Source organism: Anomaloglossus baeobatrachus, chromosome 4 (genome assembly GCF_048569485.1).
Source record: "Anomaloglossus baeobatrachus isolate aAnoBae1 chromosome 4, aAnoBae1.hap1, whole genome shotgun sequence".
Taxonomy (NCBI): domain Eukaryota; kingdom Metazoa; phylum Chordata; class Amphibia; order Anura; family Aromobatidae; genus Anomaloglossus; species Anomaloglossus baeobatrachus.
This window is the reverse complement of record NC_134356.1, coordinates 337,233,628-337,249,518: the sequence shown is the minus strand read 5'-3', so window position 1 is coordinate 337,249,518 and position 15,891 is coordinate 337,233,628. Positions and strand designations below refer to the sequence as shown.

General features: G+C 41.3%; 1 protein-coding gene across 7 annotated transcripts in view; it reads right to left on the bottom strand.

Moving 5' to 3' along the window:
• The window catches only part of PTPRZ1 (protein tyrosine phosphatase receptor type Z1), a 387,789-nt gene that overhangs the window by 98,515 nt on the left and 273,383 nt on the right, over window positions 1–15,891 (bottom strand). For all 7 annotated transcript variants that reach the window (XM_075345050.1, XM_075345051.1, XM_075345052.1 and 4 more), the window contains 2 exons: window positions 13,658–13,802; window positions 7,677–7,768 (listed from right to left, as the gene is read on the bottom strand). In XM_075345050.1, the coding sequence (XP_075201165.1) occupies window positions 7,677–7,768; window positions 13,658–13,802 (237 nt within the window). The remainder of the gene's footprint in view (window positions 1–7,676; window positions 7,769–13,657; window positions 13,803–15,891) is intronic.

The window sequence follows — 15,891 nt, the reverse complement described above, 5'->3', positions numbered from 1 at the left end:
CTTAAGAAGTTATTCAACATATTTCTTTGTCTACAAATACACACACAGTACTGAAAGCTCACATACATTTACAGTAATTGTGTTCAATGTACAATAAACAAGGGATCTAAAGAATGTACAATATCTGAATGCAGAAACACATCAATACATAACTCGAGGCTCACATATAAATATCACTATTGTTTATACACTCATATCTAAAGAAGAATAACAGTTATTCTGCAGTAGCCAAGGTAACTGACTATATCAATAAAAATGCCGTATTATAGGAGATAAGCAAATAGCTAAAGAAGTTAGTAAATGGTAATAGTGGGAAGAATCATCAAAAACATTGCCTTGTTTTGTGAGAGAGTACATGAAGCACCCCAAACAACCTTAGAAAACCCTATATCAAACTGCAGAGGAGCAGGGATTCTGGAAATGCGCTGTCTACAGTGGGGTATCTGACTAATAATAACCCAATAACACAACGCTTTTTAAAGGGTCAGACACTGAGTCGCAGGGTAGCTTCCCAGACGTGTCATTGGAGAAGCACTATACTTCCTTCTAATCAGGAACTTTTGTGACGATTCTTTTTTTGCTTTTAAATAATGGATTTTAAATAATTAAATGTTATCATTAAATAAATTCCTGACAGTGTTCGAGAGGGTGGCAAACAAGTAGAAATTGTGTCCGGAACAGTAAACGTAGGTTCTTGCGCTATTTCTGACTGGAATACCTCAGAAGGTGTATTTTGACTTGGCTTTTCAACATGCCAAGGAGTACGATCAACTCAAGGCAGGGATTATGGCTCAGCATAACCCTGGTAGTCAGGACATGACAGGTGCACCACTTGGACTCTCAAAAGGACAAGTCTCTCAGGTAAAAAATATGTCATCTACTGCACTTGGTGTGGAAATGGCTGCAGCCAGAGACTTACCCAGCCCAAATTATGGCAAGTGTACTGATGGATCGGATGATCTATTCATTGCTGAGGCCACTTCAATGTTGGACTGCTCAGGGAGATCCCCATAATGCAGACAAATTGGTGGGCCTGGTGGAGAGTTACCTAGTGGATGAAAATTCCCTAGCGAGTCAATAGGGGTTAAGGTCTGATAAGATGGTAAATTGTCAGGTGTGTTAATGGAGTAGCCATGAATTTTCCTGTCACCCAGGTATTGGCATAGATAGACGTTCTGTGTCTCACAAAGTGGGCGTGGTCAAAAACCTGTCACACCCTGTAATTGTTGGATGTGATTTTCCTACACCAGAGTACAGTGATAAAAACCTCATTACATGACACAACGAATCTCCATTGTCAACACTGGCTGGCAGCAAGGAAGAAGAAGCATCCTCTCAAGACAATATCCCTGAGATGGAAGTGTCCAGGGGAAACTTTTGAACTATCCAACTTGGGGATTTCATTAAAAAAAATACTTGGAGAAAAGTAGGGGGCAGAAGGCCTAAGGGTGGTTTTACATGCTGCGATATCCGGCCCGATATCGCTAGCATGAGACCCGCCCCCATCGTTTGTGCGCGACGGGCATATCGCTGCCCGTCACCCACAAAATCGCGCACCCCCGTCACACGTACTTACCTGCCCTTCGACGTCGCTGTGACCAGCTTTCTAAGGGGGCAGTCCGTTCGGCGTCACAGCGACATCACTAAGCTGCCGCCCAATGAAAGCGGAGGGGCGGAGATAAGCGGGCTGAACATCCCGCCCACCTCCTTCCTTCCACATTGTGGCCGGAGGCAGGTAAGGAGATGATCCTCGTTCCTGCGGCGTCACACGCAGTGACGAGGATCAACCTCGCCCCAGCGACAGCAGCGATAACTGGCAGCAGACCCCCATGTCAACGAGGAGCAATTTTGGACGTTTTTGCAATGATCCAAAATCGCTCCTAGGCGTCACATGCTACGACATCGCAACAGCGGCCGGATGTGCGTCACAAAATCCGTGACCCCAACGAGATCGCTGTAGCGAAATCGTAGCATGTAAAGCCCGCTTAAATGTGATTCTCAGGAGCCAGGAATCGGTTCTGCATTTTTCTAGGCATAATGATTGGTTATGTTGAAAGACCAAAGTAAGGGTCCCAGCAAATGAAAGCTTACTCAAAACACAATCTAGGGAATATGGTCGGTTCACTCATGTGAAACAATTTAAACCTGGGGATAATGTGCGGTTATTGATGCCCACAGTGGGGAACAAATTCCTTGCCAAGTGGCAGGGACCCTATGAAGTGGTAAGGGCAAATATACAGTTCACCAACCAGGGAAAAGGAAGCCCTACCAGGTATTTTATATTGGCTTCATCAATTCTTGGTAAGACGGAAGTCATGGTTGAGTGGTTGAAGGGGGTATGTGAGATTGCAGTTGGACTAGTACTGGCTGGAATAAATGTGTCACTGAGATGCCTGCTCTTGGTGATGTTGGACCCAGAAAACAGGCTTAAGAACGTATACTGCTGAGAGGTGTTTTTAATGGGCCCAGATTTTGGGTCTAGGTTTTAGAAGCGGCTAAAGAGCTGGGTGGGACTAGCCATTCCCTTACTTTCATTCTGGGTTTTGTGGGACTATTAAGGGAGGTGAGCTGCCTTAGTTATTACTTGGGACTAGAGGTGAAAACCCCTCTGTTAATTGTGCCTGTGAATAAGAGGTGAAAGATCTCTTGCATTTGAACTCCTTGACAGGTGTTGAGAGATAGCTGGACATTTAAGCTGTTTTGTTTTTCCTTATCCTGATGTGTATGCCAGTGAAAGGTTGTTTACTTTCCATTGGATGGAGCTTAATAGACTATAATAAATCTACCTGTCTTTCACCAAGCAAATTTGTGCCTGTTCACTCAGACTGAGTGAATCCCTACAATTGGTGCTTGGAGTGCAGGCAAAGATTTGAAGGAGCACAGGTTTTTGCTGGTTAAAGACTGTATGTTTTGGGTAAAGGCAATTTCAGCTGTTCAGGCACAGTCGGGAAAAAGGAGCTGGTCCAGGCCAATATCCAGCAGTAATAGCAATTGCAGCAGTTCCAAAAACAGCAGCAGTGGCACCAGCAGCAGATGGAACTCCAGGTAGAGGAAGTCTACTGCAGGGAAACCGCACCACCCTCAAACTGAGGTGACAATACCCAGCAAAGGAAGATGGTAAGAGGGGCATTGCAAAAGATGATGCTGGCTGCTGACATAGAGGAATTCCTGATGATATTCGAGAGGGTGGCAGACAAGGTGAAGTTGTGTCCAGAACTGAGAACTGAGGTTCTGATGCCATATCTGACTGGAGAACCTCAGAAGGTGTACTTTCACCTGGCCATTCATGAGGCCAAAGAGTACAATAAACTCCAGGTGGAGATTATTGCTAGACTGGGCGTAATTCTGGCAGTCAGGGTACGATGAGTGCACCACTGGAGCTATCACAGGGACAAGTCTCCTCAGTCACAAATGTTTGATCTCTTGCTTAAAGGTGAAAAAATGGCTGCAGAGTGAGACCTGTTCTCCAGCTCAAATAGTGGAGAGGGTAGTGGTGGATTGGTTCATCCACTTACTGTCGAAACTATTCAATGTTGGTTGCCTGGGGAGATCCCTGAAATGCAAACAAACTGGTGGGCCTGATGGAGCGGTACCTGGTGGTCAAAAATTTCCTGTGGTGTCAGGGGGTTTAAAGTCACCTCATTGGGGTTCCCAAAGGGGGTCTAACACCCAAAAGGTGTCCAAGTTCTCACCTGTAGTGTCTGTAAAGTCCCAGGAGGGGTCAGAGCTGGGTTCGAGGGGTACATCTTGGAACATTATTTGTTAGAGGTGTAATGCCGCGGGGCACATATCAGCAAATTGTCTCAGAGCAGAATTTCAACATGATAACGGCGCTAAATGCACCTTCAAGATGACCACTGCCTTGCTAAAGAAACTGAGGGTAAAGGTGCTGGACTGGCCAAGCATGTCTCCAGACCTAAACCTATGCCGGGCATCCTCAAAGGTAAGGTGACAAAACACAATGTCTCCAACATCCCCCAGCTCCGTGATGTTGTCATGGAGGAGTAAAAATGGATTGCAGTGGCTTCTGTGCAGCTCTAGTGATCTCCATCCCCAAGAGAGTTAAGGTAGTGCTTGAAAATAATGGTAGCCACACAAAATATTGACACTTTGGGCACAATTTTTACTTAGGGGTGTACTCACTTTTGTTGCCAGCGGTTTAGACATCAATGGCTGTGTGTTGAGTTATTTAGAGGGCACACCAAATGTACACTGTTATACAAGCTGTACACTAAAATATTTACAAAAGTGTGAGAGGTGTACTTTCTTTTGTGATATTCTGTATATCAATCCTAATTTAGTACATTAATTATCAACACTAAAAGGAATGAGTGTTTTGTAACCTTTCGGTATATATAGTATCCACTGTACCATAACAAAACTAAAAACTCACGACTCTGCCAATGAAACTAGATGTAAATTATATGCAGGGACACTATAAATTATTAATCTGCTCTTTATTTTCCTTGGTACAACCTTTTGAAAAAAATAAATAAATGACTCTCTTATGTTTATGTGTGATGCTAGTACTATGTCCATATGGTAGTATTATTTATGCCCTCAATCTCTTTTTAGAGCATAGATCCTCAAATACACAAAGTGAGATAAACTTTATCATTTACAATATCACAGTATACTAAATATATTTTGGGGGAAAATTCATGTGTTATGTCTGTCAGAGGCCACAGGCTCAAAAAAGCTATCTCGGACAGACTTGGCACAAGCCACTCCGTCTGACAGATTCCAGAGAAACTCTGACCTCTAACCCCTGTACAGGGATCTGGTCTTACAACAGGGTGTAGTGGATTGCTTCCACAAAAGGGCTGCCGTTTGGAAGTGTGAACCAAAGGTAGGAAGGGTTGCCAAGCATGGTCAAAGCTGAGAAGTCGTAATGGACCAGATTGAGGTCTCCCCTGGTGAGACATTAGGTTATTGGGGCATACTATAAGTTGGTTGTGTTATAAAACGATTAATGTAATAATTAATGTACTATGCTTCCAGATTTTATGTTGAAAACCTAATAAAAATTTGATTTACAAAAAAAAGTTGAGAAGTCGCACCAAGGACAAATCATAGAGACAAGCAGGCAGTTAGTCAAAGTTCAAGCCGGAGTCAGAACACTGGAAATACAAAACAGGCTAAAGAAGCCAAGTTAGAACCAAGTCTGAGAGCCTAGTGTTAGCTAAACACACTAATAACTGGCAGCCAGAGCCGGTCTGCTGGAGTTTATATAGACGAGATCCTCGCCCATGGATCCCAGCAATGAGTTAACTATCTACTGACTCACTGCAGGAAAACATGAGTATAGCAATAGGATAGAAGCTAGACTATATGGGTTTCTACCAGGTATGATGTAATTTCTGTCACATGATAGTGGCATGTTCGAAATGCAGCCCGACATTTCCAGATGGAATAAACATAATTTTTTTTAAGTCCACGTAGTGATTGAGTTGTTTATGACAGAAGTGGGTATATAGTAGACAGGAGGAAACTTTGCAATGCCTACCAAATAAGCTGGTCTCACCCACTAACCTGGAAGAAGCCCATACATTCAAGTCTTAACTATAGAAATAGGGGAAACTAGTCTCAGTAACCTGAAACCTACATACCCACACACTGTCTGCCTCCAGCATTAACCGTAGTGTTAAGCGGGCTTTACACGCTGCGATCTCGCTAGCAAGATCGCAAGCGATTGTACTTGCCCCCGTCGGTTGTGCAACACGGGCAAATTACTGCCCGTGCCGCATAACCTCGCTTAACCCCGTCACACGGACTTACCTGCCCTGCGACGTCGCTCTGGCCGGAAAACCGCCTCCTTTCTAAGGGGGTGGTTAGTGCGGTGTCACAGCAACGTCACACGGCAGGCGTTCAATAGAAGCGGAGGGGTGGAGATGAGCAACGTAACATCCCGCCCACCTCCTTCCTTCCGCATTGTCGGTGGACGGAGGTAAGGAGATGTTCGTCGCTCCTGCGGTGTCACACATAGCGATGTGTGGTGCCGCAGGAACGAGGAACAACATCGCTAATAAGCAGAAAACGATTTTTTGTTTCAGGACGACCTCTCCGCGGCAAACGATTTTTACCGCTTTTGCGATTGTTTAATGTCGCTCATACGTGTCAAACACTGCGATACCGTTAATGACGCCGGATGTACGTCACAAACACCGTGACCCCGACGATTATTCATTAACGATATCGTAGCGTGTAAAGCTTGCTTTAGTGCGACGCCACCTAGCAATCAGGGCATTAGTAACAGCACCATGTTCAGATGTTCGGATGTGACAGCATGTTGTTGATCAGTGTAAAAGAAAATATTGGTTGATAGACAGAAAAGAAGATAAAACCATTCTCAGAAAAAATACAACAGTCTCATATATTCACATAAACAACTAAACTAAAATGACAGTAGATCTGTTGGGAAGCCTTGTGTAACTGTGTCGCCCAGGGATAAGGGGTATTCAGATCCGGGCGAAGGGGTCACTTCTGTAGGTATCACGGTGGCGTGACCCGGTCTGTGATCCCAGGCTCCACGGCAAAAAGGGGATTAGGTAAGGGAGATTGTCCGTGACACCACCCGTGGGTGGCGGTGATGAGATGGTGGCACCGCCGCTGCCTCTGGGGACCGTGCCCAGGACTGATAGTGTGGGGCAGCAAGGTGGGATCCCCTCCTCGGGTAGGGGAGGTGTAGTCCCGCGGCCCAGTGGGAGTTGTGGTGGTGGCAGGGATTGCAGGGAATAGTACACTCACAGTTCGGTTATCGTGGTGCTGGATGAAGCTGGATTGATGAGAAGGGTCAGGAACGCAGATGGAAGAAATACTAAGAGTCTTTTGTAAACCAAATTGCTGGTAACTGGTGCCCACAGATGCTGTGAGGACGGGTCCCACACCCGTGCGAGTAATTAAGGTGTTGTTCTCCTGCCTGATGTCTGTGTCCGTTTTGTACACCGGTCCGGACTGGGTCCCGACAGTCGGCACCGGGGGGGCCATAACCCTTTCCTGGTCCACTTCGGGTCCCACAAGCGGCTGGCCTATTCCTGAGGCCCTTACTGCCACATTTCCTAGCTCCACACAGGGGCTGCTTCCAGACCTCTCTCCTCCTGCAGACTGACTGAACTCCTCCCCTGCTGCTCTTTTCAGCTCCTGACTGGGGGGGAGGGGCGGCTGCTCATATGCACCATGTGGGGGTGTGTGTGTGTGTGTGTGTAATCCCAAGGAGGAAGTAATTCCTGTACCCTTGATGGGGGGTACAGTCATCTGTGACTACCTGGTTTTGCCAGGGCATCACGTAACGATAGGCTTTCTTTAGATTTTTTAGATTTAGGCCTCATTCACATATCAGTATTTCATCAGTATTTTTGATCAGTATTTGTATGCCACAACAAGGAGTGTCTCCAAAACACTGAACAGGTGAAAATCTTTCAATTTTAGTTTTTCTCTGTAAATTCCACTCCTGGCTTTGGCATATAAACACTGATGCAAAATACTGATGTGTGAATGAGGCCTTAGACATCGGTACATTGACTTACTATGGTTAAAATAGTGTGTGTATAACTATATAAACTTAATGGCTGCCTGAAAAGAACTTAAAAAACTCTTTGAATAACAGTGCACAAAAAGTAAAAATCAAACGCAGTCAACATGTAAGATAATAAAAATATGCAAAGTCAGTGATGTACCTGAAACTGGAAACACCGGTGCAGGGGGAGCAGAAATGACTCTTGGTGATGTATTATCCTCCAAGTAAAAGTGTGCCGTCTGAAAGCATTTCCTGCAATGCCATAAACAGCTTTATTAGGAATTTATGTAACTGGTAAGTACATCACTCTTTTATATTATATATTATTATTCAGTAAAACATCTTTTGAAATCTTTGACTGTCGAGTCAGTTAAAAACAAAAAAAAACCCTCTAAGATTGCAAAAATCTGAGCTCCTTAGCCCTAGAGCAAAATACCTAGTGCAATACCGCACTTACCATGTGCCATTTAAATTATATTGGTGGCTTTCTATATGAAACACAGGTCTTCCCTCCAGGTACAACTGCACCCCTATAGCTACACCCCTATAACTGCACCCCTTTAGTGTATTTAATGCCTAGAACCTACAGAATAAATCTTATTGGAGCCTGTAGAAATGTCCAATTTACTTGATTTTATGCTTTCATTGTGATTTGGGCCTAAAGGGGTATTCTGATCTCCGAGATCCTATCCCAAAATGTAGTAGGTGTAATAATAGTAATATTAGCCAATTAGAAATGTAGTGTAGTTCTTCTGATTCACTATGTCACTTACCTCATATTCAGGGCATTACAGGACCTTAGGTATCTATGGTTATGACCACTAGCAACTAACTATCTGTGACTATATGCGTGGTCGAAATCATGGATGCCTAAGGTCCTGCCAATCCCTGCACATTAGCTAACAGTCATGGCTATATCAGGAGAACTATACTACATTTCTAATTGGAGATATTTGCTAATATTATTATTATTACTACACCTACTACATATTGGGATAAGATCTTGAAGATGGGAATACCCTTTAACCCTAAGAACATCAGAAAAGCCTATGTTCCTACAATCTTGAACTTCATTTTGGCCTAACTTTTCCAACATTCATTCTCAGCAGTGTGTTGTATTTGATAAGGTCTGCGGAGTACAATTATACATGCTACTAGAGGTGAAGACCACAATATCTTGATATTAACCCTAAACAACTTGGGGAGGAGGTCTACAGCATAGAAAAAAAAACAAATGTAAAAGATAAAGTGGATGTTACCTTTATAATTTGTGCATAGATATAAACTATTATAATTGTGCTGAAAATGTAAGGGGATCGGCAAACTCTACATTTCCTTTTTTAGAGTTGATTTTTCTATGCACACATTAGGAAGGCAGTGGTGGAAGATGAGGGCACACGACGAGTGAGGCACAAAAGGTACAGATCGGGTAGACGTAATTAAATTCAATGCTTGCAACATGTTTTTTGTTACAACAGATGACACAGCACTAATTAGATATTTATAACACTAATTACACTGCATACAAGCACTATTAATAAACCCCTTTGCTCTTAGGTTTAGGAATGTTCTTCTGCCTTGTGTTGCATCTTTGGCAAATTGGAAACCATTAAATTTGAAATGAAATGTAATAAAACTAACATTTTTACGTTTTTATGTTGCTACATTTCTAATGGTAGCATTTAACTACCAAAATATATTTATCTTAATATCTACTTAGGTAAAAATGATGGCTATTTTATTATAGTAAGATGCTGGGGTGCTAGTACATTTTCCCTAAATTCTGGCAATAAGGGAAACAAATCCCCTAATTCTAAAGGTGCTCAGATGAGCTACGTATCTGCCAAATGTGGAAGATATGTAGAGGTGCTTATGGAGAAGAAGAGGTCAATTTAGACTGGCCAAGACTAGTAGGATAGTCACTTTCTGTAGCCAAATACATTTTAAAGTATTCAGCCAGTTAATATTATTTATGATGATGTGTCAAAGTACACCTTGGGTACACCTTGCTTATTATCCAAGAATGTACTCAACATCATCTAAGGCACGTAAGATTTCAGCTTGCACCTGATGAACACACTTGTAATATTCAACCCAATCTATAGGCATATGGTGGAATAGGCATGGGATGGTGATAGACGTGGCACGGTGGGGTAGACATGACGCTTATAGATTGAACTGTAAAAAAAAGACTGTACTTTCTTCCCTATTAAATAGTGTAGTGTACTAATCTATACCATATAGTAAATAAAAGTGGAAACCGATATAGACTGGCCCAACAAAAGCTTAAAATTGCATGTTTGGTCAATGGTGGATTTTAATCGTTATATCCTGGCAATAAGTTCCCCCTGAGCTTGTGCTCATACATAGTCAATGTGATTATATAGAGTTGCGGAATATCTCCTAAAAGTAGGAGACAGCCAGAACTACTGATGGAAAGGTAGGGGTGCTTCAGACTACCTTAGACTTTCATTAGCGAATGATCCTAAACTGTGATCACTGATCATAGCTGTGTCCTAATGGAACAGAGCTAAAAGCAGCCAACACTAAGGTGATAAATAGCAGGTAAGCATCCCTCAAGGTATAGTGGCTTAAAGGGATTGTCCCAATTCAACAATGAAATGCCCCTTTCAAATAGAATGGGGCAGAATCTGTCTTGTTGGGTCAACACATTTAAATATTATTTTATGACTTCAAACGAAATTTTGTAGGACGACAGTGCTTTAGAAGACATATTTTTCATTTTTCCTTTACCTTAATATGACAAACTACAGCTGCATAGAACATTGACTCATTTTATCTATACTGATTTATTCTATTAGTAATGCGAGTGATTCTGTCCCAAAAAAAATATATATTGTTGTTTGATGCCAAATATTAAAAGAGCCTACTCTTTTGGCAGACTGCTTCAAATTTTTATTTTTTAGCCTTGACTTTTAAGTGGCAAGCGTCTATTGTATAGAAGAGTGACTAATTTTAACGATAGCACTTTGAGTGATTTTAAAATAGATGAAGAACGGTAATGACACACAATATGGACAAAAGTGTGCTAGCCCCTTTATGAGCTTGTTGGACTTCTCCACAAGCATTAACTAAAACCATGGGCATTAATATGGAGCTGGCCTCTCTTTTGTGGCTATGAAAGCTACTTCTATTTTGGGAGGGCTTTCTTTAAGATTTTGGAAGGTCACAATATTTACGAGCAAAATAGATTATAATCTCCAGCACTTCAAAGAAGGTTAAAAAATATTTATTGAAATTCTATTAAAAAAGATTCATCGATCATGAAAACAGTGAGGGGGGGACACATTAAGAGAAATCCAACATGTTTCGGCTGATAGTGCCTTGAATAAGTATCTTTTTTAATAGAACTTCAAGAAATATTTTTTAACCTTCTTTGAAGTGCTGGAGATTATACTCTATTTTGCTTGTTTGTGTTCTTCCTAGGCCCAGAGTAGCTCCGTGCACCAACATTGATCCTGATCTGGACTTTAGGAAGGGTGAGCTGAACTACTTTTTCTATTTTCCACAATATTTACGAGGTCAAGCACTGATGTTGTATAAGAAAGTCTGGCTTGTAATTGTAATACTAATGCGTCCTAAGTGTGGAGTTAAAACTTGGGTTCTTAGCCTACACTAAACTTGCCAAACCACCATCTTCATGGATCTTGTTTTGGGCAATCGGGCAGTCATGTTGGCCTTTCCCAAACTGTTACCATAAAGTTGGAGGCATATAATTGTTTTTGTATATTGTAACATTATTTATAGTCATGGAATAAATCAATTGATTAATGTCCATGAGGCAAAAATTTAGACATCTATCAGGTAACATTAGGTTAATTTGTAGACCATCTATCATGACTCCACCACTCCACCTCCACTATTAATATTTCCATGGACATATTCAGAAAACTAGCTACACTAGGAGGCAGTGCTTTAGGGGGTTAAAGCTAATGACAGTATACACTTTGCTAAATTGCACATAATACTTAAGTCTACTTTAATCAACATTATCATTTTACATCTCTCTTAGACACATAGAAACACTGAATAAATTGCCCACTGTCAAAATCAAAAACATCATTTCAAGAATAGCGTGTAAAGTAGCAAGCCCATCACAACAATTAGGTTGTTACTATATAAATTCTATGGGAAACATCTGGTTCCCTGACTCTGGTAAGAAGATTTAAACACTTCCATCTGTTTGGTAATAGAGGTGAACAACATCATGATGATGTGTTAAGTGTGAATAACTAATTATCACACGATTAGAATGAAACGAGTGATGACTATCCGTAACATACAAACGTACAGTATTCCCCATCAATCAAAAATAGGTAAAAAAAATAATGATGTTTGACAGATATCAAAGAACTTCAGCATTGAAAATGCACATAAACATTTCCGCTAGAAAAGCAGAATTGTGCTATTAATCTGTACATGATATACTATATAAGGAACTTGTATGGAAATTTTAGCCCCCAATTCATCATTGTGTATTTCTAAGTGAATTTTTGTGTCTTGTCTTTCTTTTTGCACTAAATACATCATAATGAGAGCAAAGTATTTGATAAATTGGTACAATTAAAGTGCTTATTTTTTAGACTTATTGCACATTTTTAAAGTAGATCCTTTCAACAAGGATTAAAATGTCACATTAATCTTCAACCGCAAACAAAAAAAAGGGAATAAAAAAAATGGACAGATCTTGAATTTCACTAGGGTGCAGGAGAACAATTTTGCATAAGATAAATTAGAGTAAAGTATCTGGCTAACAACAACCACACCGATAATACCTGGCAAAAAACAGATGGAACCAAATGAAGATAACTTAAAAAAAAAGAGAGAAATTTGGCTAATAAAAAAGATAGATATAAAAAAAAATCACTAGTGAAATCAAGGGCATAAGTAATGACGAATAAACTACTTTAACCTCCAAAAACCTTAGCCTTCATGGTAGTAATAATTTCTAGTTAATTGCATTCATCCTGTGCCTTTTTTTGAGTGGGCCCCAGATTCAATGTTCTCGCTTTTATTCTCTAGGCCCTTCCTTACCTCTTAAACCATGATTCTGCGTTTTGTGTTTTCACACTTTTAAAGCCTTTATTAAGACTTTATATTTGAAAAAAAGGGAATTTGCTACTTATAAAATCTTTCAAATCTTTAATGTAGTAGCTACTAATAATATGAGTATAGTAAGTAAAATATTGTATTAGAATGCAAGTTATTCTGTATGTTATATCTTCCAATCTATCATTTAATCATCACATTTCTGGGTCTTACTCAAATATGATCTAGATAGTAAATAATTATTTTACTTGATGCATATGTCCTTACTTTTAAAGGGAAACTGTCACCACTTTTTTTGGCTATAAGCTGTGGCCACCACCACCGGGCTCTTATATACAGCATTCTAACATGATGTATATAAGAGCCCAGGCCGGGGGTATAATATAAAAAACACTTTATAATACTTACCTAACGGTAGCGCGGTGGGCCTAATGGGCGTCTCCGTTGTCCGGTGCCGGCGCCTCCTCTTTTGGCCGTCTTTGTGCTTCTTCTTTTCTAGCCACGGTGCATGACGCGTCAACGTCATCCACACTCGCCGGCATTCAGGTCCTGAGCAGGCGCACTTTGATCTGCCCTAAGCAGGGCAGATCAAAGTATTGTAGTGCACCTGCACAGGACCGGCGAGTGTGTATGACGTAGCCACGTCATGCACCCAGGCTTCAGAAAGAGGACGAAGATGGCCGAAAGACGAGGCGACGGCACCGGACAACGGAGACGCCCATAAGGCCAACGTGTGACCGTTAGGTAAGTATTATAAAGTGTTTTTTATGTTATACCCCCGGCCTGGGCTCTTATATACAGCATGTCAGAATGCTGTATATAAGAGCCCGATGGTGGTGGACAGCAGCTTATAGGCGAAAAAAGTGATGACAGGTTCCCTTTAAACCACCTATATAATATTACCACCATATGCCTTTGCTTTTGAGCTATAGTCCATGGCTTCATCATCCAGAATCAAAATAAGCAGATATATATCTCATGGCAGCTTAGCATACATTCACTGATGCTATAAATACTTCCCATTATCTTCGGTACACAGTTTAGAAGATGAAATAAAATCATGTCACTTACCGCCAGTATATAAGAATACCCACAAGTACCACAAGACAGATAAAGGTCAGGGATGAGACGACCACTAGTGGTATAATTGTCTTCTCCTGTGATTCCAGACCTTCTGCTAGACCAACACGAGACTCATGGCTACTATTACTTGCCTCTGCAGTCAGAGAAAATGGAAATCATCCATATTTGTATATTAGAAAAAATACAGACCATAAAATACGTGTATGTGGCGATATATTTATCAGACAGTAGTGATGCTTACTTCTGATGGTCCTTAAATGAGCCAAATACTGTAATTTGTGGGCATATTCTCACTTCTACATACAGTTTGGCCATATATAAAATGTTCATATAGAATGTGTTGATGTGTAATGTCTTCACCTTGTTTTGTACGGTGGTTTACTTACCTCATAATATTTAGCTGGAATTTCATATTACATGAATGACTACAGATTGTAAGTGAGAAGTAGACATAGTTAGCCCTGATGCTAAATACTATATTAATGTGTTAGATCGTAAACAAAATCTATTTTTGCCCATTATTATTTTATTATAATATTTGGAGATGGGTTAAAATACATTTTACCTTAAATCTTTGTTTTGAAAGGAGTAAGGCTCGTTATTGACAGGTTCAGCCAAAAGTCTAATGTGTATCTGGATCCTAGACTATCCTCAACATATGATGTTAGGGGAGATAAAAAATGGGCAAGTCCAATTTCAGGTTGACAATCCTTTTGATTTGGGTGAACGATCATTCAAACTATTCTTCGACTGACCACTATCTAAAGTGTGTGGGGGTTTCCTCTTTACAATACCAAAATGTAATATTGTTTGGAATGCTACATAGAAATCTAGTCGAGTTATTGGGACTTAGAAAACACAGAACTGGAGTGCCATGGCACAAAAAAGTGTAATTCTACGCCAACTTGATATCAATAAGTGACTTGTACAATGTTAAGTTATCCTAAATCTCTTATGTGTGCTAACCTTCTGTGACAGGTTATTAAAAAGGTGTGTTGTAGGTCACAATAACCTTTGCTACATCTGTACGTAGCTGCTTACATATGCAATGCATATGGCACTATAAACCTTTAAATCTGTTACTATCATTGAAGGATTGCTTTAAAAGCAACTAAGGCGAGCTTTGCACACTACGACATCGCAGGTGTGATGTCGGTGGGGTCAAATTGAAAATGACGCACTTCCGGCATCGCAGGCGACATCGTAGTGTGTAAATCTTAGATGATACGATTAACGAGCGCAAAAGCGTCGTAATTGTATCATCGGTGCAGCGTCGGCGTAATCCATGATTACTCTGACGCGACAGTCCGATGTTGTTCCTCGCTCCTGCGGTAGCACACATCGCTGTGTGTGAAGCCGCAGGAGCGAGGAACATCTCCTACTGGCGTCACTGCGGCTTCCGTAGGATATGCGGAAGGAAGGAGATGGGCGGGATGTTTACATCCCACTCATCTCCGCCCCTCCGCTCCGATGTGTGATGTCGCTATGACGCCGCACGACCCGCCCCCTTAACAAGGAGGCAGGTCGCCAGCCAGAGCGACGGTCGCAGGACAGGTGAGTCCATGTGAAGCTGCCGTAGCGATAATGTTCGCTACGGCAGCTATCACAAGGAAATCGCTGCTGCGACGGGGGCGGGTACTATCGCGCTCGGCATCGCAGCATCGGCCTGCCATGTCGCAGCGTGCAAAGTACCCCTAAGAATGAACATGGATGATGACTGGTATCCTATGATCTGCATAGTTAATGATAGTCTTAACCCCTTTGTTTGTATATAACGGATAAGTGTGAAGAATTTTTCATATGGCCAAACAATGGAATAAAACTTATTTAACTTATTTTACTTAAAATATAACATTTTAAAAAGGACCTGTGACTTGCTAAAAAAAATAAATTTTAAAACCCTGATTCTGCCGATCTTTTCCATTTTTCATTGTTCATTCTGCTAACTTAGTAGTGCAGTAAGTGATCTTGGTATTTTTTTCAGAGTTTTCTCTAGGGACATGCGCGTTCACTTCTCCCTCCTAGACGCTGCCGATCACTGTCATTTAAAGCGTCTGGGGTGGAAAAGTGAAAGCGCACGTTCCCAGAGAAAGCTCTGAAGAAATGCTCAGTTGTTCTACAAACAGAGATTTCACATAGTGCACTCCAAATGCAATGAATGAGAATATTTCTGCAATGGAGCGACGCAGCACAAAATGTACAAGAGAGGCAGAATATGGGGA